General features: G+C 39.1%; 1 protein-coding gene across 5 annotated transcripts in view; it reads left to right on the top strand.

Annotated features, from left to right (window-relative positions):
- Nucleotides 1-26,652, top strand: part of WDFY3 (WD repeat and FYVE domain containing 3) — a 154,170-nt gene that overhangs the window by 46,080 nt on the left and 81,438 nt on the right. For all 5 annotated transcript variants that reach the window (XM_041479802.1, XM_041479793.1, XM_041479773.1 and 2 more), the window contains 6 exons: nt 4,752-4,962; nt 11,555-11,678; nt 19,395-19,504; nt 20,521-20,682; nt 21,777-21,969; nt 24,231-24,417. In XM_041479802.1, coding sequence (XP_041335736.1) covers nt 4,783-4,962; nt 11,555-11,678; nt 19,395-19,504; nt 20,521-20,682; nt 21,777-21,969; nt 24,231-24,417 — 956 coding nt within the window. In that variant the 5' untranslated portion in view covers nt 4,752-4,782. The remainder of the gene's footprint in view (nt 1-4,751; nt 4,963-11,554; nt 11,679-19,394; nt 19,505-20,520; nt 20,683-21,776; nt 21,970-24,230; nt 24,418-26,652) is intronic.

The raw sequence follows: 26,652 nt of genomic DNA on the forward strand, positions 1-26,652 counted from the left end.
TTAGTATTCACTACATGGGTAGGGAACCTGAAATTCAGGAAAGAAGTAACAGACCTAATGGGGAGGGAACTAGCAGGTGTGGAATTTACTGATCCTAATGGACTTCTGTGATTGATCATAGCAAGAAGACTTAAATTTAATTTTCCTGAGATAGTTTGGGTGGAGGTGTGTACTGGTGTCCCATTATAATCTGCAGAGAGAAGTTGATTCCTGTTTCACTGCTAAGCTGCTGGTGTAATAACAATATAGTGCCTGCAGAAACAGGCACTTGTGACTGTAATTACTAAGCAGTTAATTACACAGCTGCTTATTTAAATAACATCCTTTTGGAACTAGATACAGAGCTTGGATTTATAATACCTGTTGTGAAAATGAGTGTGTCTCATGCAGTTTCTGTCTACTTTTTTTTCTTCACAAATGTTTTGATAGCTGTAGTAGTATTACCCATACATTATCATATCCTAACTTGTGTTAATGATTGTGTGTATGTTGTGTTTTTCCTGTAGTGTCTGCCTTTGAGCTTTGTAAGCTGTTGGTATTTTCTGTAACATAACTTACGATCATTTTTCCAACAGCTTCCACTAACAGTAGAAAACACTTTAAAATATTTTGAAGGGTAGAAATTAGCTCTTACACTAACTACTGTGAAACCTCTGGAGAATCTTATGGGTTCATCTTGTGGGATTCCCATATAAATTTAACAGAAAAGTGAAGAACCTTGGTGAATGGCTTTATACCAAAGCTGTTCAAATGGGTCAACCCCGCTTATGCTCATGGGGAAATGTGCAGCCATCTGACAGCCTGTGGAAAAAAACAAAGGGCAGTTTTTAAAGTGAGGATGCTTATGCTGTGCTTTCACTGCTTGCTTAATTTCTCCTCACATGGAGATTCTTCTGCTTCTACCACTAAGAGAAAACTGTGATTTTTGTTACAAGAGCAGTGGTTTTATTGTGCATGTTTGTAATCTACTCATCAAGTGTCTTATTTTAGTCTTGGTCCATACAGAACATGATGCTCTGCAACTGCCATTAATTCGCATTTTTAGCTCTAGTAGCAGAAGGTGGGTACAATAGGCTGAAATGCTTCAACCCTCCTGATAAACAGTGTGCCTGTCGCAGTGGGTCTGCGTCATAGAACTTCCACTTGCTTAGTTTGCTTTCTCAGAATAAATTCTAACTTCTCCCTCAGTTTAAAAAAGCCAAACACCCAACAGCTGGAATGTCCAACTCACAGGTTCCGTATGAAGAGTGTGCCTGCTTGGGCCTGCTGTGGGAAGAAACTCATCAGGGCTGTGTAGTAAAGAATGTGGGGTAGCAGTGGGATGTACGTGTCAGAAGAGGGAATGCGAGGCAGGGAAGAGACTCCTATGCTGAGAACAGGTTTCTGTCCTTGCCACTTCCACAAAACTCTTCTTGAGGTTTTTGGAGCTGCCCTCTAATTGCATCTGGGTGTACTGGGTGTTTACTCTGAGATCACAAGCTCAGAGGAGAAGGACATCAGCTGGTCTCTAAGGGACACAACGCAAGCAAGCAGAAAGATTCAAGCATTGCAAGATTGAAGGATTAGCTGCTCTCCAAAGCATCTTCAAATAGATACCATATTATTAGACATCATCAATTTTAGCATGAGGGAAGGATGTGTGTTCATTGTGTGGATATTGAGACTGTTGCAACGCCTGTGCTGTGGGGCATATCTGTGAAAGGAAGTTGGTTTATTAGTTGTGATGCATTCTGATCCCTGAGGAAATGCACAACTGGGTGTGCAGAGCAGCCTTTCAGTCCAGGTTGTAGGAGCCAAGGTTTAGCATCATGCTCAGAGGGATGGAGTAACAAAATACCAACTAGCTGCTCAGGAAGCATCTGCTGAGATAGGCAGGAGGCTCTCTGGGGAAGTGAGTGTGCAGTTTAGGACTACTGCAATGCATGTGCAGAGCCAGGCCAAATTCAAGCTCTACAATCGTTTACAAGACTGGTGTTCCCTAGCTTTTGGGTTTGCTTGTCTTAATTACTGCCATGTGATGTAAACAAGCAGTTGTGAGCAGGTGAAGTGGCTGTTACTGAAAATACTGGAATCTTTTGATTTTTGACATTAAGGGGTCTGCCAGGTCTTAGTGCTGAATTCAAGTCACATGTGATGGTTGCAACTGACTGAAGATTAATTGTGCAGATGCTGTCACTTAGAATAGGAACACCCTTTTTTCTAGATTCTTTTTATTTATAGTGAAAGGTTTGGGTGTACTGCAAGCCTAATTCTCTCTGCAAGCCTAATTCTAAACAAAGAAAAGATCAGTCAAAGTATTCGTACAGGACAAAGTAGCAATACAACACTGTTCTTTCACTGTTCAGTTTCACATATCTAAGATTTGGGCCTAATGCTGGAGGTCCCAGAGCTGACAGCTCTCTTCCCATAGATAATCTGTGCTGTGATAATCAGAGAAAATATCACTGGATTTGGGCAGGCAAAAATAAATCACAGAAATTCTTTCAGTTTTTATGTACAATATATTTCAGATGACATTGCCTGGAGCCCACACTAGCCTTTTTTCTAATAAGAGAGAAACACAGTAGGAGACAACTCTGGAATAATTCCAGAAGTAGTATCTACTTTGGAATTTGGTTACTTCTGAAGAAAAAAAAAAGTAATTAATTGGGATTACATCCCCTCCGCTCCCCTCTTCTTGTGGTGAGGAGTAGGCAGGAGGGACCATGACTGTGTTGAGGAAGTGAGGACTATTGTAATGGTTCTCTGCATTTGTCTCCCTTGGGGTTAACTGCTCCGGTGGAGTTAAATAGATCAAAGCTGCGAAATGCCATTCCAGTAGGCTTCTTTACATTTGTGTAACATTTCTTTGGACTTCTCTGACTATACAGAACTTGTCAGATCTATAATTACAAGTGTGTGGCTGAACCAGTGTAGACTTCTGGTTTAGGTGTGTGCTTAGGCTGAATAAAGCAATAGAATTTAAAAGAAGAATTGGCCACGTGAGCAAAAGTCCACAGCAGTCATTGATTTGATGACAATATGAATTATGGGTGGGTATATAAGTTCTCAGTATTTTGTGAATCATAAAAAGAAATTTAAAATATTGTCTTTAAAAGATTTATTTAAAAGAAGATGAAGACTTTTTTTCCTGCTACTTAGGCAGTGAAGGTTTGGGTCTTTGAGCTCAGATGTGGTATTCTGTTAGTTTACCTGTTACAGCAAGAGAAGCATGCTCAAACTGAGGAGTTTTGGAAAAGCTATGGGTTTCTGGAGGAAACTGTGTTTTATTTTCAGCTGCGTGATTAATGCTGATTCGAAGTCTTACCTATGTTATTTCTTAGGGATGATATGCTAAAAGACAGCACTCAGTTCTATCTAATTTTTCCTCAGTTGTGAAAAGCCAGTGCACATTTCCAGCATGGACTTAGAGTTGCTGGCTTGTAACTTAGCTTAGCTCTTTTGATGACATCTCATTTTCTCACTTCATGAATTATGAAAGTAATGGTACTAAAATGTTCATTAGCTTTAGTTCCCAATGTTTTACTATGTGTTAATAAAATGCTTTTGAATACGTTTCCTGAACATGTTCCAGAAAGGTATCTCTTTCTTGGGTTAGAGAGAGAATATTTTTCTTTCATTAATGTTTCTTACTTGTAGTTAATTTCCTTCACTTTTACAAGCATAGCTCTAGTTTGTTACTGATGTTATTTTCCTGGCTTTAGCATCCAGCTACAGTCTTTTATCACAACTTAAGCTTTGGGTTGGAGTTCTTCAGTAACATCTACTTTCCCTTTGTTACTCCAATTACAGCACCTTTGGAATCATCACTTCTCCTATTATTAATCGACCCTTCGTGGTAACCTCTCTTTTTGATAATTTAAATAATTAAGCTCTTTAAGTTTCTTGTTGCAAGGCATTTTCTACTCTTGAATAATTTTTACAGCTGTTACTGACCTTTGGTTTTTCGGCTCCATTTCAGCAGTGAGATATAGGCATTGCAGTTCTGTGGAGTATTTATTGTTGGTGGACTTTATGTATGGAGCAGAAAGTGTTTTCCATGTATTCCCCTTACTCTTTCCCTAATGTGAACTTGGTTGTGAGGTTAGTCCCTTTTGCTGCAATGTCCGATTGGTTACATCTGTTTAGGGATTACCTGTTCTGACCCTCAGACTTCTTGTGCATGGTCCTGCCTGATGGACTTAGTTGCAGAGTTGGAAGACTTGGTCCTTGTTGTTTTGAGGACTGAGGTGCTATTCTGCAGAGCCAGTAGCTGAGGGGTGAGATGAACAATAGCTCCACTGGACAGCTTTGTCTCTGTGCCACAGGGAAAAAAAAATCTATGCTTGTCTCTGTATGATAAAGCCGATGTCTGAGAGAGTTGGAAGGTCTTGTGTGATTAGATTTTAAAGTACTGGTTTTACTCTAGAATGAATTTGAGAATATTTTGCATGATGGAGATAACACTGTTGTAAATGCCATGGGATGTGCACCAAAGGATCATAAAACTCATCCAATAAAAAGTACCAAAGTATTTTGCAGTGTTCAAAGCCTGGCCAGCCATGCTTTCTGCTGGACAATATCAGATGTTTTGCTCTTTCAAGTTGTTGGCTTTAAATTCTCCTAATCAATGCCTGGCATGTAAAATTAGCTAATGCTCTTAACTCCAGTGTGATACTTACTGTGAGAGAGGGTGCTATGTATTTGAAGGCTTTGGTGAAGTAATGCCTCAGTCTCTTGTACTCAGCATGTTCCTTTTCCTTTCTGAGCAGGATACAAGGGAGCTTCCCAAAGTCAGCCAAGATGAATATGGTGAAGAGGATCATGGGCCGGCCCCGGCAGGAGGAGTGCAGCCCCCAGGACAACGCGCTGGGCCTGATGCATCTGCGGCGCCTCTTCACAGAGCTCTGTCATCCTCCACGGCACATGACCCAGAAAGAGCAGGAAGAAAAGCTTTACATGATGTTACCTGTGTTCAACAGGGTAAGCCGGGCAATTTGCAAGAAGTGTTTTCTTTATTGGAATTGTTTGCTCATATTTTCGATTCCCAAGACCTTTTGGTTCTAGCACAACAGGTTTTCTCCCATTGACATCCTTTCAATTTTCCCCTTATCCTCACACAGTTTTCTGTTAGGGGATAAACTTACCTTTGGAGATTTCCTTTTCTTATCACTTTTTCTCAAGTGTAATCCACAGATGCATGTAGACTGACAGCTTTTCTGCACTGCTCACTGCTGTTATAGTCATCTGATTTCCAACCTAAACTTTGCAAGCACACTATTTTTGTGTGACAGCACTGTCCTTGAGTCTAAATAGCTCTTCTCCCTTCTTTGCATTTATTGTACTGATGCATATTTAAAGATAACAGTCATAATATGTCCTGTCAACTTGATTTTTCTAGGCTATGTGAGCTGAACAATTTTAATTTCTCATGTGATATATTCTCTATGTTCTTATCACCCTTGTAGGCCTTTTTGTGTGTATTGGGTCTGAATCTTCCTTCATGGACAAGGGAGATTTTGAACAAGCAATCTGTAGGGAATGTATAATAGCCACTTCTACTGTGGCATTCATATTGCATATTCCCTTGTATTTAGGCACTGAGATTTTGTTTTGAGGCAGAACTATGGCAACTGTCACTGGAATTAATAGGAATTAAGTCCTCCTGATGTCTTATATCAGTCAGCTACCCTGCAGGTTATTGTAAATAATAATTTTGATGGTAGTTCTAGGGTCGTGAAGGACCAGTAGGTACACATCTAGCTTTCTGGTTTTTTCCCTACTGTGTGCTCTTACTCTTTACTTCTTGGGTGATAGATTTGTGCTTGTATATGCTACCTCAGAGAACTGGAATAATTATAAAACTAAAAGGATGTTTTGTTGAAAATATGGCTTATGAAGGTGTTAGACACTGAGCTGCTTGCATGCTTGTGCTGGTTTTGCTGGGATAGAGTTAATTTTCTTTATAGTAGCTAGTGTGGGCTGTGTTTTGGATTTGTGCTGGAAATAATGCTGACAATACAAGGATGATTTAGTTATTGTGGAACAGTGCTTACTCAGAGGGAAGGCCTTTCTGCTCCTCACCCCTCTCCACCAGTGAAGAAGCTGGGAGTGCAGATGGAGCTGGGAGGAGACTCAGTGACCCCAGCTGACCCAGTGGATATCCCCCACATATGATGTTAGGCTCAGCATATAAAGCAGGGGCAAGAAGGAGAAGGAGGTGGAAGGGATGTTCAAAGTGATTTGTTTTCCTAAGTCACTGTTATCCATGATGGGGCCCTGCTGTCCGGGAGAAGGCTGGGCATGCTTGCCCATGGAAAGCAGACTGAATTCCTTGTTTTGCTTTGCTTGTTTGCTTGGCTTTTGCTTTCCCTATTAAACTGTCTTTTTCTCAACTCGTGAGTTTTCTACCTTTTACCTTGCTGTTTCTCTGCCCTATTCCACCAGAGAGCAGTGGGCTGGTGTGGTGCAAGGTGAGGTTAAACCATAGCAATGCTGTGTAGAAAAATTAATCCTAGTCAAGACATGGTATTACTAGGATTTTCAGTCTAGTAGGTAGCATGCTTTAGTGTATGGATCACTTGAATGCCATTTTGTTGCCCTAGGTCTTATTTCTACTGGTAACCTGTTCTGTGAGTTTGGGAGAAGTAAGCTCAGTTCATATGCCTCCTCTTTAATTTATCTTCTTATGATATTATTATTCTTAGATTATATGCCTTTTAGTTATGGACTTTCTTGATTTGTTTTTACAAATTAACACAGTAGAATCTTAATCTTGCCTTGAGCCCATGAAGGTTATTTTGATGCAGTTACGCTTAGAAATCTCCCTCTGGTGGTTGCAGGAGGCTGATGCTTCTAGAAAATAGAATGCCCCCACTTGAGCTTCTTCAGCACTTAACTCTGATGTGCAGGTGGAGAAGAATTTTTTCTTAGTCTTTGTGGTAACTACTGGCAGAAGCGTTATATCTATAAAAATTGCAGTGGTGATATTATTGGGTTTAAGTAAAACTAGTGTAGCAATGCATGTATAGCAGTCTTAAGGAAAGACTTTGATTAGACTTCTGAGGTGAAAGAAAAAAATCTAAGTTTTAATTTCTCCATTGTTTCTGCATTTTCTCTTTTTTTGTTTTCTTTCTTAATACACATCCCCCCCCCCCACCGTCCCTTTACACCACTTGCTGGCTTTGTCCTAATTCTCAGCTCCTCCTCTGCACTCTGCTGAAGCCCAGTTGAAGTTACTTCATGTCTTTGCACCATATGTTCTAACTGTCCTTCATTCAACTCATGTGCTGAAGCATTCTGAAAACCAAATCAGTGGCCCCAAGTTTCCTTTTTAATTCTTGAAAATCAGCTCTCGTCTAAATAATCTCAGGTACCATTTATATTCTTGAACAGATTGATGGTTTCTGTGATTTTTATTTGTATGAATGCATCTTGTCTACTCTTTTCCTCAATTTTCCCCTTTTTTGAAGTAACTTTTCCTTCCCCAGGTTCCCCATGTCTCTTTTTGATTCTTTGCAGAATCCATCTAGTTTTGTTTATGGGCTCTTTTCTCTGAGTCTTAGAGACTCTTTTGTACCCTTCTTTACTGAAGTGAACTTGGTGCTAAAGGCACATTCTTATTTGTTTGCCAGATGTTTTGTTTTTCAGTCCTACTTCTGGCTGTTTTCTTACTCTTTCCTCATTCCGACCTCCCCCCCCACCCCCAGTTTCCTTGTTTAGTTTTAACATCACTGTCCTCAAGCTCTACCTGTTTGGAGCTTGTGAGCTTCTTGGAGCTATCCTTCATGCCACAAATACAGGCTCTTGCCAGATGTTGTCACTTCAATTTTCAATCTCTAAAATCTGGATCATAGCTTGGCATATTGAGGAAAGAAGGTATTGTTTCTGCTCTTTGACTTCCTTTCTTGCAGACCTTGATAACTATTATCAGTTATTGATTAACTGGGACAGTGTAACCCAAAGGAAACTGATCTTTCCTGATCAGTCAGATCTCATCCTGTCTCTGCTATAGGGGGATTTTTTCCATTGCATTTCATATAAAGGCATTCTTGTTTTCCTCTATTCAAGAGGCTGAGCAGTTGTGATGCCATCTATTCCTACTTTTGCAGTTTACCTCTTTAGATTCCTTGTTAATGCTACTTTCTTCTTTTGATGTTCATATACAGGGTCTGCTATGGCTTCCTCAGCTTACCTAGTTTTATGTCTTCCGGAGTGTCAACTCTTGATGATACAGCTTGTTTTGGCACAGTCTTGCTAGCTTAGTAATGCTGCAGGTCACAGCGCTGATTGGAATAAAAAATACTGCAACAAAAAAATCTCATTTTCTAAAGAGTCTTGGAAGAGATTTTCAATGGCAGATATGGTAAATCTTGGTTCACTCTAAAATTCTGACACAGCTTTTCTCTGAGAAGGGACACTTTTGCTGTCAGGAAACATTAAAACATTATTAGAAGTTCCTTTCTAAAATTTTTCTTGTTTCTCAAACATAATCCTTCAGTGCAGAAGTTTTAAGTGATAACTTTGTGCAAATTCAGACTCTAAATCCATCCATCAGTTACTTTCCATGCTTATCATTATTCTGTCAAAGATTTTGAAGTGTGATAGAGAACTTTTTCTGTTACTGCCTTAAACAAAGATTATGATGGTATATTATAAAAGCATTTTCTGTTACAAGATTGGGATGTTTGTGTTAGGAGGAGAAACTCAAACAAATTGTGAAGCTCAGAACAAAACTTCTGTGCCATCCCTTTACATGTAGTCCAGAATGTCTCCTATACCAGAGTGGTGAGTTGTTGGAAGTGGGAGCTGCATGTGTGTGGCTGGAATCTGTGTGTGTGTGTGTGTGTGTGTGCACAAATTGCAGTAGGGAGTCCTGGGAGAAGCATTGATTTTGCTGCATGCAGAGATCTAGAGTGCAGAAGGTAACTCTGCTTCCCAGAGGCATCCAAGTGGCCAGTAGCTGGCAGCCAGTTAAATAACCAGGGTATCCAGGAGCTCTTGAGGCTTTCTTGCTTAGCCATGGGGTTGAATTTTTTCCTTTCATCAGAGGTAACTTAAGTTTTGTGGGAAACGCAGCTTCGTTTCCTTTTTATTTTTTTATTTTGAGGATTATTAATCAGTAAATTCAGTAGAGCTAAAGCATTCTTAAGTTTGGTTTATAGATAGAGCATGTCACAAACCTGCTGTGGATAAAACGATCTTGCTAGTTCTAGTAAGAAGTGGGTTTACAGACCATTTGTTTTTCTTCATTGTTCAGGGAGGCTTATGAAATGATGAATCACATAGTAATGAAAAGCTAAATTGGTGCATGATTAACAAAAGATTGACCCCGTGGAAGAGTACTCAAAAGGCTCCTTTCAGAGCTAAGTTAGTTTGTGGAAGCACTGCTCTACCAACGTGGTAGTGCTTGTGCAGTATGTGAGGAAAGTAGATGGAATGATGAAGAGGCTCGTTTTGAATAAGTGGTACATTGTTACATTATCTTGAAAGAACCTTGCTTTTCCATATTAAAAAGATTATTTACTACTAAAATGTGTAACATCCTCTTCCTGTTTTTTACTACCACTTTTAGTCTTAAGGGTGTATAAGTATCCAATGGAGATGCTTATTCTACATAGTGCAGACTTGGTTATGGGACAACTAATTAAAATCCACTTGACCTCAGATAATCTTTTATCTGAACTTTGAATTCTCTGTGTTTCCTGGTAACTGCTGACAAATCTGAGCAAGTTCAGGACAGGTAACAGGGCCAATAGTTTTTCCTCTTTCCTTGGTCTGGGTGAAAGAACACTAAACAATTAGTGACAACAAGATGCTAATGTGCATTCTGGTCTAGATAATCTTGCTTTGTTATGTGAACATGCAAACCTCAAGGCTCTCTTCCCTTCTTACAGCTTTGTGGAAGTTAGGGGCTCTTGGATGAATTGGGAGCTGATGCAGACAACTGCAAAAGGAGGTCTTGTGAAATATTTAGGGAAACTTTGATTGTCTGTACTAGGCATGTTGTGCAGTCTGTAATTCAAATGAGGGGTGTTTTTCTTGGTCTGCAGAAAACAGTTGTAATGTCTGCTGTAATGTAGCTTGCTTTAATAATAATGGTGGTTGATCTTTCCAGTATGAGAAATACTTATGCCTTTGGTGAAAATTACTTTTATTTTGAGGAAACTGAGTGTTCCATTTCAGTGTTGTATTTCTGGCTACATTTCATCATGACTTTGCAGTGCAAGTAGACAGGAGAAATATTTTTGGCTGTTTTGTGATGTGCCAGAGCAACTGATACTAGGGGAGGTAAGAAGTCAAACTTTGAGAGAAGTTACTCTTTTCTTCTGCCTTTTAAGTCTTCTTCAGTGACTTAGGGGTTCCAAGGTTAGCTGGCACCACAGTTGCCTTGCATCCCTGTTGACTGTAGTCATGGATTTCACTGGATGTTCCTGGACTTGAGAATGACCTCAGCCAAGTATGTCAGCAGTTCAGCTGTAATAGGATAACTGGGTCACCCAGAGAAAGGATACAGGGGTGAAGCAGCTGTTGAGTCCAAATCAACTGTACTGTTGTAGAACACATCCTCCTTCTGGGAGGCCAGCATAACCTGTTGAACATAGGTTTTGCTAGAAAAATACTGTCATCTTTTATGCTCATCAGGGACACTACTGAAGGTTACGTAAATACCTATAAGGGAGAAAAATTTAAACAAGCAGGGACTGTTCAGGTGCTGAGCAGGCTATTCTGTTTCTTCAGCACTAACACAAGTGATAATACCATAATTGGGATTGCATGCTGTGTTTGATAATGAATATCTTGGGTTTATTGCAATCATTTTAGTGCAAGTTTTACATTGGAAATGTGGATAAAGACTGCACATTTTTGTGCAGTCTTGTATGAAGAGTAAATTACTGCAACAACTAGCTAATCCATTTTGAGATTGTGTTCCACAGCTTAATGTAATACCACAGAGTTAACACATTTTTCCCTGTTATATGTGATCTAATACATTATTTAATAACAAAATTAATGCTTAATCATGAAGAATAAGTGACTAGAATTATGTGACAATTTGTAAAAAAAAAAAGCCTGCTGTTGTGTTCAGGAGGATCTCAGAAGAGGAGAGTACGTCCTTGGGATATTAGCAACATGGGAGACTTCCTGGTATTGTCAGTTTATTGAGGAAGGACATAACAGGGCAGTTCTAATTCTTAGTCCTTTTAAAAGACTTTACACATGTAATTATATTTAGTAAATAGTAAAGCAGTTGATTTTAAAAACAGAAGTCCTGTTGCAGAATTTGGTCTGGTACCTGTTCTTTACCCCATTAAGTGCAATCTCAGTCTTTTGGGGCTCTGCAGGGTTTTCATCTTGCAAGAAAACTTACAACTCTCTTTCCCCCTCCATTTATCAGATTTTACCTCCCTGAATGAGGTCTGAATTCTAACCCTGAACATATCTTAGCGCATGCACTGTGTGAAGATAAACTTGTAATCTCCATAGGAATGCTTCTTCACAAAGAAACGTGGTAGTTTGCAGTGATCCTTGTAAACTGAATTATTTTAACACATACATTTTTCTCTTGGTTTAGGTGTTTGGAAATGCTCCTCCAAGTACAATGACAGAGAAATTTTCTGACCTCCTGCAGTTTACTACTCAAGTGTCACGATTGATGGTGACTGAAATTCGACGGAGAGCATCAAATAAGTCCACAGGTATTGCATGGGGCACAAGGGTGACCTTTTCCACATCTGTGCGTCATGATTTTCAGGTCAGTCAGAATACTAAGAACTGCCATTCACAGCAACTGTGCAGGCTCAGAAACTGAATTTTTAGCAATGAAAATGTGTTGTCTTTTGTTCCTTTGGACTGAGAGAGAGAGAAGGAGGAAGAGGTTAGAGGTTTCCTCCCTGGGTTACGGAGAAAGCTGAGTTCCACAAAATTTCAGCAGATGAGAGAGAGAAGTGTGAACTGAGTTGCATGACCTACTAGGAGGAGGAGGCCAAGAACATGCATGTGAACAGCTGCTGTATCTTGCCTGAGGTGCCTGTTGGTGGTGTATTGTGTCACTTGGATATGTTAACATTCCAAAGCTATGCATTTTAAATTAGCTGCTGGCCAGGAAGCTTAATAACATGTGAAAGTACAGCAAGTCCCACATTCAGACCAACAATGCCAGTCCTAGAAAAATATCAGTGGACTCCTCTTCTTCTCTGATTATTAAATCAGTCAGGGTGAGATTTGGTTCTGTTGACCCCTGAATGTATCAGATGATGTTGTATTGGCAGTTGCATAACTGAGGACAGTGCACCAAAAGGGCGGTTTCTTTAGCTTTCCTCTTGGGCTTCCTTTTCTGAAGAGGAATGCTTCCAAGAAGTATCAAGTCTTTGCCTACTAGATAATTTTAAGATCTGTGCCGTGTTCTCAGTTTGGATTTGGTGGTAAATGAGGACTGGAAAAGGCTCTGAAAATTATTGTGCAGGAAGTCAGGAGTCACAAACTGTGCCAATTACAATATATTTCCACTTAAAGTAGAGTGACTAACAGTGAAGCAGTGAAACATTCCAGATGACTAAACAGATATCATAGACAAAACCTGTTCTCTATGGGTAAACAGGCGCAAAATGTCTTTTCTTTGAGTATTATGGGGAAATAAGTGTCCAACAGCCGTGCTGGCAGAACAGAGGTGTTTGCTTGACCTTTTTTCCCAGGGAACATCTGTTATGCCTGCTAGTCAGTTGGATTCTGCAGGGAATAACCGTTTTTGTATGTTACTTCAGCTATAGCTCTGCTTATTGCTCCAAGATAATAACCCCACTTGGAAACTTGATCACAATGACTAAAAAGACAGTTTGGTGCTCTTCTAAGCTTTAATGTAATGAATACCAATGTTTCTGTTAAAACAGGAAGCAGTCATTTTTCCTCTGTTATCAGGATTACTGTTACTCTGATCAGCAAACCTTTTTCGACCTCAAGAAAGCCTGATGGGTCCATGTTGTGCAGTTGCATTGTGACTCTCTCAGTGGGACTAGTGGGTTGCAGTTTCCTCTCCAGAAATAACCAATTAACACACTGTTAAAACTCAGTTTGTAGACTTCTGTGTTAAAATGATTAGAGCTAGATACACACTTCCTGTGATGCTGATTAAAAAAAAAATAGAAATTATTGGCTTTTTAGAATGTTTTATGTTAAAGACCTCATACTGTGTCTGTGGATTGTGAAGACTTTTGCAGAAGTTTTTTTAGAACTTCCATTCTTTTTGTGTCTCAAACAAAGCGATATAACACGTCTTAATAGTTGCTGACAGGTAATTATATCTCCTAGCATGTTTTTAAAAGTAAAAAACTTCAGTAACAACAACATGCAGGAAATGTCTCTGGTAACATACAAGTGCAAATTCCTCATGGTGTGAAGTGCTTCATGTAAGTCAACAAAATAGCTGAGCCTGTGTTAGAGACAAGCTTTCCATACAATCAAAAGTCAACTTTTGATAGTTAATGCCGGGTAAGAAATTTTGCAAGAACTTGACCTCCATAAATGTGTTGGCAGTATTTTACAGTGGGGAATATGGTATGGTTAAATCTTGCTTGTCAGTATGTTGTGGTTGTTTGGGGTTTTGGGGGTTTTTTGGTATTGTGTGTGTGTGTTTGTTTGTTAGTTTGTTTGTGGGGTTTTTGTTTTTTCTTTTTTTTTTTTTTTTTCCCTACTCCATCTGATAATGGAACATAAAGGGCAATTATTTTCATCAGGCCTTTGAATATTTATGCTAATAGCTATGTGAGTAATGCCTGCAATGGTGGAGGCATATCTCTGTTATTCTTGGCAGACTATAGTAGTTTTCTCAGAACAGTGTTTTGTGATTCAGTAGTAACTGTGCCAGCACCCTGCCTTAAGTGGTCTCTGAACATTGCCATTGTAGTTGTGTGTTCAGCTACATTTCAACTGCCTTATTTCTCTGGTAGGGATAGTAAGAAAAATTAAGCAGTTACATCTGAGTTAAATTATCTTGCAGGTTTCAGTCTTTGCTGTACAACAGGGATGATTTTCTGATGACAGCAGTAATTGTTCATGAGGATTAGTGAATAGTTTCCCTTGCCATGGACTGTCTATTTGTTTAGAAGATGGTGGGGTCATGGGTGAGATAGCTGTATATACGTGAGATTTTTAGCAGCCACATTTGTCACAAATAAGTCAAACTTTGTGTCTGAATTGATGAAAAAGTTGTGGTAGTACTATATAAAATATATGTTCAAACATCTCTTTCTAGTGTAGTCTCAGTTCTGAGATGAACTTTTCTTTTGGGAGCAAGTGCATCTGGCTCAGAACTGAAAAAGATTTCTGAGAAAAGGGACAGGCACAGCTGAAACTTTCTAGAACGAATGTGGCTACTAATGGCTAGTTTGGCTGGAGAGGAAGCACACTTTGATTTATTGTGTTTTTTGAAGACACTGTTGGTGAAGTTGGTGGTTCTGTGAGTTTGCAGATATTCCAACAGCATGTCTTTAAACTAAAGTTGCTAGGGAAGGAGTTGGAGAATATTCTGTGTTGGAAGGGAGCTACAAGGATCATCGAGTCCAGCTCTTAGGTCAGTGGCCCCTGTGTGAACTGTACACACAACTTGTACCCATAACCTGGTGTTATTGGCACCAGGCTCTAACCAACACCTCTCTTTCACTCTAAACAGTTTTGCATATTTCATCAGCTGAGGATGTGCAAACCTATGATTTGGTGGTTATTGGTTATTATTTGTGGTAGTGATTACTCCATTTTTACTAAAAGGGTTTTCTAACTCAGTCCTCTCGATTGTCTGCATCTCGAGCACATGAAATGACATCCAGTCAGGGTCCATTATTTAATGCATTAACATTTATCCCAGGGAGATTCAGAATGATTCCCTAAGCGATGATTCCCTGCTACCTGGAAGGCCATACTGTAGACAGAATTTGAATAAGTGATTATGAGGACAGGTGAAACTGAAGAAGGGTAGAAAACTGAACAATGAGAAAGCAAAGTGGTACATCACAGGTCTGGAACTTTTTAGCCTCCTTTCAAAGACAGTTTCAAAAGTTTGTTTGGTTTTTTGGTGATTTTATTTGGCTAGCTATTGTACATCACTGCTTTGTGCACCTTCTAAGTTCAGTTAAGTTGTGTCTCTAATAATTTCAGTCAGTTTTTCATTTCATATTTACAACATGTCCTGTTTGTGTTTGTTTACTGTTGAATGCTAAATTTATTTTTACAGTTCTGCTAGGTGGTTCAGCTAATCCTTCCTACCTCCAGCACTTTCAGTTGTTGTTTATACCCTCTGACCATTGTCGTGGTTTTTGTCTTTTGTAAAGGGTTATTTTTGGGGGGGAAAGGAAGGGTGGGTTGGTTTTTTTTCAGTTTGGATTTTTTTTTTTCACCCTTCTTTGTAGTTTTTAGGGAGTTTTTTTCTTTTTTGTTTGATTTTGGGGTTTTTTTGGGGTTTTTTTTTTTTTGTTTGTTTGTTTGTTTGTTTTGGTTTTTTTAGTTTGTTTCTGGGGGAGGTGTTCTTTCTTTTCCTCTTAATTTCACAGATTTACTCAAACTGTTTCATCACTGAAAATACTTTTAACCTCCTCAGGCATTTTTCTAGCAGATTTGCTGAAAGACTATCATTATCTCATCATCAAACCATTTTGAGAGATCAAGTTGATAAACATTCATCATCACTGCAGAAAACCACATCAGTGGTTGGTATTTGGCCTCTGAGAATGCCTACCCTTATTCTTCTTAAAGATACATTAATCTGCAAACTGGTGGGTTTTTTTGGTTTTGGTTTTTTTTTTTTTTTTTTGGGTTTTTTTGTGTTTTTTTTTTTTTTTTTTTTTTTTTTTTTTTTTTTTTTTTTTTTGCAGTTAATCTCTCTCACATCAGTAGAACTAATTTTATGTTTATCCTCAATCCACAGAAGTTAGTATAATTTGTTTAAGTGCATCTTGCATTTGGGTGAATTACAGATTATAATTGAAGGGATCTTCTTGTGCTACTAAAGTGCATTTCAGGCTCCTCCCCTAATGAAGTCTGAAGTTTTCCTGATAGGGAGGATCTTTATCAATAAAATAAGTGCACTTAGGGGCTGCTTTCAGCCTTTTTTAGGTATGCTAACTTTTCTTCTGCTGAGAATAGACTGTTGGAAATGACTTCACATGCTGTGCTGGGACTGCACATCTTGGTTTTTTTTCATTGCATATAAATGTTTTTCCTGTTCTGCGGGGGACTTTGCTTTACAAGATGATTCTGGTTTGTGTTTATAGAAATTGCTCTGGTAGGGAAAAAGAAGTGTCCTGTCAGCTACTATTCATTAAAAGCCAGTTCTGATCAACAGCTCCTATATCTTATTACTTTTGGTCAACTTTCTGTTTGCTTGTGGTACTTTCTACCACATCTTATGCAAGGCAAGTATAGTACAATATAGAGCCTTTCCAAGAGATCCTAGAAAGCGTGTTCTTTTATCATCTGCATTAGTGAGGCTAAAAGCTGGCACAGTTGAGTTGTTTTATCTTTGGATGAGCAGCCCTCCATTTCTGCAAAGGCATCAGCCGCTTCATATCTGCCACGTGTGATGACAGCCCAACTCTGCTCCTGATGATGGATGGCAGACTTTGTGCCATCACATTTTTATTTGGGTTGATACTTCTCTCTTACTATCTAGGTAGTTGGAATTATTTGTATTCTGTAACTTTAGGTACCTAACTGTGTCTTCAGGCATTTCCCAAAAGAAGAAACAGAGACTTCTAGAAGGCTCCGTTAGAGAAGGGGTCCCTGACTTCACCTTCATCTTCACCACTCCCTGACACACCCATCCATACCTTTGACTGCACCTCCCACCCTTGGCACATGCACAGATACTGTTTTTCACTAATATTCCCCTCCAGAATAAGCTGTACAGAAGTCTGATTATGCTGTTATATGCTGTTTATGGTTCTAGATCATCTAACTAAAAGCTTCTTGTACTAAATTTGCCCTTAGTACTATTGCTATAGGCAACAACATTGCTTGCAGTGCTTGTAGCACTGATTTTTGCTACGCATCTGAATTACTTTAATCCCACTGCTTGCTGTCTTTTTGGTTTTCTGAAGTCCAGGATGCAGTGCGCCTCTTACATGTGAAACAAATTTTGTTGTTTGATTCTACCAAGCCTCTATTCCATATATACTGAATCCATGCTGGAAAATCTGACTCCTGTGTATTAACCATGTAACCACATAATCATGGTCATACTCACGTGTACATGCTTGCACCATTGTCACAATAGGTATATTTACATATTATTTTACAGGTTTTCTCTTTGCCTTTTTGCTGGTTTTACTACTTAGTTTTAGTAGTTTTAGTTTTACTGAATTGGCTTTCTTCTGCAGCAGAAGTTGAAGTGCTAAGGACATCTGGGTGGGGCACACAGAAGATGTTCTATTAAATGATGACTTGGGCACTTCAAAAACAGGGGAAAGGTACAAGGAATAAATTAAGACTAGTGCTGATGATAGAAGTTCATCTTAAATGATAGTGCTATCAAATTTGCTCAGAGCAGATGACAAGAGAACGTGTTCCAGCACTTAAAATGTTGTCTGTGTTTTAGGTAGTGCTTAATTAAGAGTGACAGTTTTGAAACTGCTATTTATAGTGTTCAACTGCTATGCCAGGATGCCTGCAGCATGACAGATTTTTCAGAAGCATGGCCTTAACCCCTAAGTCTTGCTTTCTAAGATGACTGAATGAGCCCTTTTTTCCTAGGTGGCTTTGGAGACTGTGCCCAAAGGAGGCTGTGCACACCCTGTTTGGTGTGCACAGGCAGTCTCTTGGAGGCAGAGACTGATTGCCCAGTTCTGTCTGTGGTGGGATAAAAAGACAATAGACCTAAAAAATCAAACCTTATGCTGTGCTGGTGGGGCACTGTCCTTGTAGCAGCAGTGCATGCTTTAGACATTCTTGGCTCTCAGAACTGAGGAAAAATGGCTTTTGTCAGGAATTCTGGCATTTTGCCTGTGCCTTTAGTGTAGGAAATGCAACTGTGTCATAGCTGTTGTGCTTTCTAAGTTGGCCTGTTCATATACCCAACCACCTGACCAGTGCTTTGCACTGATAGTTTCAGGTCAGCATGCTGGGAAATTCCTACTTGTCCTTGTTTGTGTGAGTTTTATAAATTGTCTTACTTTTCACCTTGGTATCTCAAACTTTATCTCAGTCTCATGGAGGGAAGTGGTAGGGACCTCTCCTTACTTTAGCACCAGAATTGGAAAAGCCAGTGGTTTGTACAAAAGTCTGTTATGGGAAAAAGTCTGCCAGACAAAAGCATGAGAGAGGAGCCATTGAACAAATGAACCAAATCTGCACAGCTTACAGTATGATGCTTCAGAAAGTGATCTTCTCACTGTAATTGATACACAAGTTTGATAAGTATTTTGCCATATGAAATGTGCTGCCTTTCAAATAAACTTCCCAGGTATATGCTGGGGAATCTTAATAGCAGATGAAGCAAACAACCCAATATTTAAATAGGATTTTTCTTCAGTTGCAGATTTATTCCTCCATTAGTAATTCCTTTGTCATTTCTTTTTTATGTGGTATTATTCACCTTCCTTTTCTGTCCCAGTTGACACTAAAAGCACAGGACATGATTGATACACAGTTATTAATGAAAAATGTTTTTAGATGTCTCTTGAAGGTAATGGTAGACATCACAACTGGCATTATAGACTTCTTATATAAGTGTGTATTTATGCAGCAGTGGTATAGGGTTGCATTTTCTCTTGATTCATTTATTGAGGCTGATAACTTGTTTACTAGGCTGAGTGTTTGTCTTTGGCTCTGACTGATACAAAATAGTATCCAGAAGTGATTCTCAATCATAAGAATTATCCGTAAGCTGTTACTGTTTTCATTCTCAAAAAATGTAGGATGGGGATGTGGTAATTGGTGATCATACTCTTAATGTTACTTTTTTTCCTATTTTTTTCCCTTTCGTCTTTCAGCACTTCTCCTTCCCTAAAATCCCCATTATCCTCCATTACTGTTGTTTCAGTGCAATGGTTTTTTTTCAGAAATTTCAGCTATTTCCGCGGAGGTCACTAACTGATGGTGACTTCATGTCTTTGGGAAAAGTATATTGATAAAGCAAAACTACTCAAACAGATGTCACTGCAGGTTACTGAAATCTGTCTGCTGGTCAAAGGATGATGTGTGACCAAAGAATGTACTTTTTGCCACCTTGCCAGTGTCAAAGCCAAGTGTGTGTGTAAGACTGGAATGTGTCTGGAAGGCATAGGCCTAAGCCTAGTCCTTTTTTAAGTAGTGCTGTAAAGGTGAATTTATGCTCAGTGCTTGGGGCTGCTGAGAGGATGTGTTCCCTTCTGCAGACTAACAGAATGAATTCTTACTGGTTTTTTTTTAATTTTTACTGCCTCCTACAGAGGCTGCAAGTCGTGCCATAGTCCAGTTTCTGGAGGTCAATCAAAGTGAAGAAGCAAGTAGAGGCTGGATGCTGCTCACCACAATCAATTTACTAGCTTCATCAGGACAGGTCAGTCTGAAACAGCAAAGCTAAAAATAAATTATGGAATGGAAGAGACAAAAGCAATAATGAAATGAACTGCATGAACACTCTCCAAAAGATGTAACTATATTCTGCTTTTCTGTGTTAAGATCCTCTTTCTCTTATATTGCCACAGGACTTATGCTTTAGCTCCTTGTGGTTTCAGTTGCCTGAAAAAAGAGTAGTTTTGAGACTTTAATTTATAATGTTCTTCTGAATAATGCATGCAACTTTTATTGCTGCCCAAAGGCTTCTCTTGCATACTGCTGCTTAGTGCCCCATGAGATGCATGACACATAGAGCACCTAAATAGTTCAGACCTTGAACTTTGCGCACCTCATTGGAGGAGGGCCACAGCAGTTGCAAAAAGCAAGGCCAGGAGCAGTGATGAATGGGGGTGGTAGTGAATCATTCCTGCCTCTGCTTCTGCCCTCCATCAGAGAGCTGTCTCTGGCAGTATACTGGGCAGCTGTGTGGTTTGTTATTTCTGCTCTAATCTGCCTTTGTAATTCAGCATATCATCTCTGTTTTAGTATGTCACCAGCCTCCACACCAATTTGTCTTTTCTTCCCACTGATGCTTTCATATTTTCTTCTACCTTGCTTCTTAAAGCTCGTTACACCTTCTTGCCAAGTGAGAGCATAAATTGAAATGTCCTCCTCCCACTCCCATTTCTCCTACTACAAAGAATTGATAGCTGATAAAGGCTTGGCTGAAGGTCTTGTAATTAACTTGTTAACTTCTGTTGGCTGAGACTGACAGGTTTTGTTTCTGTCCTATGCATTGACTGCTCTGAACTGTGGCTGTGAGGTGCTGTAACTAAATCATCCTATTTTTAAAATTACTGTTTGGATAGGCACTCAAGAATAGATGGTGAATCTCTACTGCTATGTCAACACCTCACCAAAGGCGTGAGAAAGAAAAACCAGCATTTCAATCAACTGCCTTATTATTGATGTTTGGAATACATAATATGCTGAATTGGTATTTTTTTTCTTCCTCAGAAAACTGTGGACTGCATGACTACAATGTCAGTGCCTTCCACACTTGTTAAATGTCTATATCTGTTTTTTGACCTTCCACACGTGCCTGAGGTAGTTGGAGGGGCACAGAATGAACTACCTCTCGCAGAGCGCCGAGCGCTACTACAGAAAGTTTTTGTACAGGTAAGAAAGGTAAAATAGGTCAGGGAATTTGCAAGAGGAATGTAAATACTTCATGTGAGCAAAGTCTAGAAACTTTTCACTTGAGCCAGGTTTTACTCTCCTTGATTCTTAAAAAACTGATAGCTAAGAGGGAGGTGGATTTTCCTGCAAGCTCAGTTAAGGTTGAATTCCCACTCCTCCTCTTGTTTTTGTCTTTGACAAATACCTCCTGCACAGAAATCCGTGCAGCTCTTCTGCATAGATATTGAAAAGGAGCAACATGTGGAGTACTATTCTGATTTCATTTAGCTGGTCCTAATACTTATTATCTTTGGCTGTTACTGATTGAAATAGATGTAGTAAAAAAACATTAGGATTGATAATAAAGTGATGCTCTCAAATGAACTGACTGGAATGAGTGAGGTTTCAGACCTCCCCCTCCCTCCCCTGAGAGAGTTACAGACAGCCTCTCTCCAGTTTTCTGAGAGGGAGCCTGAGTTTTCCCTCCACAAGATGCAAAAAATCAGACATCTCAAAACATGCAGAAAAGTGAGCATGACGTAGTAGCTTCACTTGTATGGCTGCATTTTGTCTTGTTTTTGGTAATTAGGAAATTCAGACCAGGTGCCAGTTATTCAGGTAGGTCTGCTGTAGCCTTTCCTGACAAATCTTTAATTTGACCAAGATGTTATGGTTGCTGCTCTGCCAACAACCCATCAATAGCCTTCTTCCTGCATTGGGAAGGAATACAGCAGTTTGCCTCACAGAGCTTCTCCCCCAGTGCAGAATTTAAACCTGCAAATTAGGCAACTGGCAGATTCTCCAAGAATGGAATATTCTGGTATCCTTGCAAATATGCTGTGTCAGCCTAAGAGGTTTAAATTCTGCTTCCAGTCTTCTGATAAGCATTTTAAACTGAACTGGGACTTGAAATAACCATGTGTAAAATAACCTTGTCTTATGTTCAAAGTACGGAAACACACAAAGGGAAACCAGCACATTACCTTTTTAATGTGTTTCTTTAGTGGAAGAATGTTTCACCTTTTACTAAGTCTAGGCAAAATTTTCAGTGATAAAGGTATTAATGCTAGTTGTTTAATAACTTCCTGTTTCAGATCCTAGTAAAATTGTGCAGTTTTGTGTCCCCGGCAGAAGAACTGGCTCAGAAGGATGATCTCCAGCTTCTATTCAGTGCAATAACCTCATGGTGCCCTCCCTATAACCTGCCTTGGAGGAAGAGTGCAGGAGAAGTACTAATGACCATATCTCGTCATGGCCTTAGTGTCAATGTAGTGAAATACATCCATGGTATGTGTCTTTCTTTTGCATTATTTATTGGGATATTTCCTGCTCTTCTTTCATAGTTTTCTTATTTGGGAAATAGGCATGAAAATAATAGGGAAGCTGCTAGGCTTTTGGTTTGGACATGTGCTTATTTACATAAAGGTAACATTTCTAAGCCATTGTGTAGTGAGGGAGGTGATTTCAGCTGAGTCTGTCTCATTCACATTTCAATTTATTCTAGAAGGATAGTTTCATCTCATGTTTTGGTGTAGAGTTCACCATAAGCAAAAGGAAAGGCTTTCAGTAACTTCAGTAACTGCCTGTATTGAAAAATATTTGCTGTGAAGACGGATTAGTTCTTAGCAGGCAGCTGACTTCCTCTGCTGTGGTCCAGCCCAGCTTTCCCAACCCAAGGATGTTGTTTTTAGGGCCTGGCCCATGGAGGCTCTTTGCTTGGCTGAGAACTGTACCTGTGCTGGACGGGTTTGGAGCCCTTATGTTTTCCCAGGTCTCTCACTGACTGGATTGCTGACACTTCAGCCAGCCTGCATTTCTTCTGCCAGGCCCTCGTCTTCCCCACCTTGCCTTGCAGATTACAGATGGAAGATTTTGTGCATGCTGAAGGCCAAGTTAAAGTTCTCATGGGCTTAATCCAACCTGCAAGTCACCAAATGAAGGAAGCATCCAGAATCATTCCAGTTTGTCTCCTGTCCATTTTAAAGACAAGTAGATCCTGGCTGTTGCTGGCATGGAAACTGTACAGGGACATTTGTGTAGCTGGTTACAGATTTGGTAGCTAATGGAAGTAGTACTTTAGTCATCATCTGTCTTTGCAAGGAGCTGGTAAAGAGGGAGGTGCCAAGCTGGTTCACAACAACTTGCAGATGAAAACCAGTGTTGGAGAGGATATTAGCTGCCTGGAAGCAGGTTTGAATACAAATCATTCTTTTTGCATTAATTGAAAACCATATGGGTGTTTAGGTATGCAGGACTTGAGGTAAGAAATCTGATAAAATATGTTTCTAATGTTATATTTAAGGCCTTTAGATTGACGGGTAACATAGGATGCATTTGTAGTTTTTAAATTGGACTGACTGTTGGAGTGAACTAGCATCCTTATACATTTTAGCAGTGTACACCTACTGGAAAAGAAGAAACCCACAATTTTGGGTTGCTCACACCCTGAGAAACAAGTAGCTGCAAGGCTCCATATTGATGGTTTATTGAATACATCACCCTGCTCCCACATATTTCACAGAAAGTTTCAGTCGGTTTTTTCTGTGCTAGCAGTGTGTTTCTAATTCCAGTCAAAAAGATGTGAATGTTCAATATCCCTCAAAGCACAGCATAGTCACCAGTTGAGTGTTTTTAGATAGGACTTACAAGGTGATAGGCTTCTGGTGGGCTTTTGGTGAGTGTAGAAAGTGTATGTATGCGTGTGAAGCTGTTATTAAGTGCGACAAAGAAAATAACTGGAGTTTTGACTGTCATTTGGCATGTTACAGTTGCTACCATTATTGCTTCTCTATGGGCTTGATCCATAGAGGAGGGAAGTTGGCATGTGAAAAGATACTCTAGATTCTTTAAAAAGTGAAATGGAGTCTTAAAAAGAAAACCAATCAGCATTGCCTCTTTCTTTTTGATTAAAGAAGTGAACCTGACTTAAGAAATAACGTCTGTCACAAGGCTCAACTTATGTGCAGGAAAAATTTAAGATATTTCATCATATGCAAAGGAGCACCTTTCACACTCTCATGCTCTGATTTAACCTCTGGAAAATTTTGTTACCAGTCTAGCTAGAAAGATTTGTGCTTGTATTGTGCATGCTGCAAAGTTAAAATAGCAAATAATTGAAGGGAGCATCTTTAAAACAGAGTTAAATTCTCACTATAGATTTGAGAAAACTTTGTTACTGACCTAATGAACTGGTGGAATATGAGAATTATGCAGGGCAAGGCAAGCTATCCCTCTTTGCCATATTTGTCTTTTTATTCTGTTGAGTTATCTGGTCAGACTTTTTAAGTTAAAAAATGGTAATTATCTACACAGTTTCCTCCTTACAAGAGTAAAGGTTGTAAAAGGGAGGAAGAGGCTGGCAAAAAGAGGTTAGGGTATTGATCCAAAGCCACTTGAGAATCCTTCTCATCCTCAAGTAGTATTAAGTGTTCTGTGACAAGAGATACTTGAATAAGTTATCTTATTGCTGTGTTTTGTGTGTTGATTATGCCTCTTGCTGTCATTAATGTCAGTAAAATCCTAAATTTCTCCACTGCAATTCTTTTCAGAAAAGGAATGTTTGTCCACGTGTGTCCAGAACATGCAGCAGTCTGATGACCTTTCTCCCCTAGAAATAGTTGAGATGTTTGCTGGACTTTCTTGTTTTCTCAAAGACTCCAGTGATGTATCCCAAACATTGTTGGATGATTTTAGGATATGGCAAGGATACAACTTCCTCTGTGACCTCCTCCTCAGGTAGGCGAAAGTGCTTGAAGAAATGCAGACAGATCACTGGGCATTTTTCAAAAAACGTTTTCTTAATAAAGAGTAGATTAATAAGTTTAAACAAATAAGTGATTATAGATCATTATGGAATGAAGATATTAGGACCAAAACATTGAATTCTGTGTTTCTCTCCATTTATTAAACTACTTTGTTGAACTTTTTGTTCTTTAGTACTGGCTTATTACTAAATGTTTCTTGCTTTGGAAAGACAGCAGTTGCTTAAAAAAACTGGTACTAAATATTTAGAGAGAATCCAGAACATAAAATTTTGGCTGCAACTAGTGATTTTTGAGTGGTTGGAGTTTGTTTTGTTTTGTCTAAGAAGATGGTTTAGTGGTGGACTTGGCTGTGCTGGGTTAACAGCTGGACTCAATGATCTTGAAGGTCTTTTCCTCTCGGGATCTCCTCTGGTCTGGTCTGGTTGGGAAGATCCCGAGGTGTGTCTCTGTTAAAAAGTCTCTTTTCCCCAACCCAGCAGCCGAAGAAGGAGTCGAGAAGTCTTCTGTTCATATTCTCAAGGTTGTTTATTATTTCTTTATCTAAAACATTTTCTGTCTGGCCCACCAAGGTCTGTTCTGCAGGTCGGTCCGAGGCACACACCCCGCTTCTTGGGCTGGTGCTATCTTTTATACTAAAAACTATATATATAGTATATAGTTTTATATATATATATATATAAAAAACTATATACTATATATAGTATATAGTATATACTATATATATACTATATATATATAGTGTGTATATATATATATATATATACAGTTTTATATATAGTGTATATATATATATAGTTTTTTAGTATATATACTGTGTATATATACTAAGTACTGTGTTTACAATTATGTTCCAATACCTATCACCTATGTTAGACAGTGACTTTCTACTCTAAACCAAGCCGTGAATGCCAACATCATCCTGAACATGGGATGCCAGGGAGAAGAAAGAAGAAGGACAAGGCACGCCCAAATCCTTCCATCTTGGAACCCCTGGCCCCTATGTACACAATTCCAAACCCCCCTGTACCATGCTCCAAAATTTTTCCCTTCACCCTGTGATTGCTACTACTACGCTACGTAAACTTTTGTGACTTGTAATTCTTCATATAACGTTGGTAATTTGCTCCATGAGTTGAGATCGAATTCCCAGGTGTCTTTGGCTTCCTGCCAGGGTCTCCCATCCCCTGCCAGGGCTTTGAGACATCCAGGGCATCCGGAGAGATGTCCTGGGTTCCGACATTTTCCAACCTAAATAATTCTATAATTATTGTCTTATCATGCTATCATAATGAAAAATCCCATATGTAAATGTGGTGAATGCTATGAGGGAATAGGGTTTTTTTTTCCTAATTAAAAGTACTTCTAAGCTGCTAGTGCATTAAAAAATATGGTCATGAAAATGCCTGCCCAAAAAACCTTTGGTACATGATCTATCCACGATCTCCTTTTTCTTTCCATGAAGGAAACTTCTTTAATTTTCTGACTGAGAAAGAAAAGAGTGTCTGTTGCTTTATTTGTGTAAAATCTCTGGGCAGTCTGTGTTGCTTTATTTGAACATGAAGTTCTGAAGAAGAATGCTCAGCTGTTGCTATTGTAAAATATATATATATTTTAGGAATCCAAGGTACATACTGCGTAACTATAAGTATACACCTTACAAAGTGCATTTGGGTCAAAGATGCTTGAGACATTATCACTGAAAAATGCTAATATTGTTATTTCCATATTTTTGGTGTTAGTATGCTGAGGTTTGGTACTCAAATATTTGAACTAAATTTTCCACTACCTTGTATACTTCTGAGGGGGATTTTTGTTTGTTTTAAATGAATACCAGACATAGACATGGCATTTGACATTTTTAATCACACTTAAAATCACTCATAAGTTACCTTTGGTGCGACAAAAGCTAAAGCACCTGTTAAGGAATTGTTATTTTTCTTGTTCTATGAGTTTTGGAATATGTTATATTCTCTAATGCATTAATTCAAAGTAGTGTAATTCAAATGCAGTTGTTTTCCAGAAACTGTCAGCCAGAGTTTAGGGGAAATATAAGGGGAACATGCTGTCATGTTACATGTTGAGATACAAAGGTGATTCTCTGTAGATGAAGTGTTTTAAACAAATTTTCCCCTGGGCTTGCTCATCCTTAAGTCAAAGAATGGGGAATCCCTGCCAAATGTGTAGGAAGACTGGGGATTTGCATGTC

The sequence above is a fragment of the Pyrgilauda ruficollis genome, unplaced genomic scaffold (genome assembly GCF_017590135.1).
Source record: "Pyrgilauda ruficollis isolate IOZ18807 unplaced genomic scaffold, ASM1759013v1 scaffold114, whole genome shotgun sequence".
NCBI classification, from domain to species: Eukaryota; Metazoa; Chordata; class Aves; order Passeriformes; family Passeridae; genus Pyrgilauda; species Pyrgilauda ruficollis.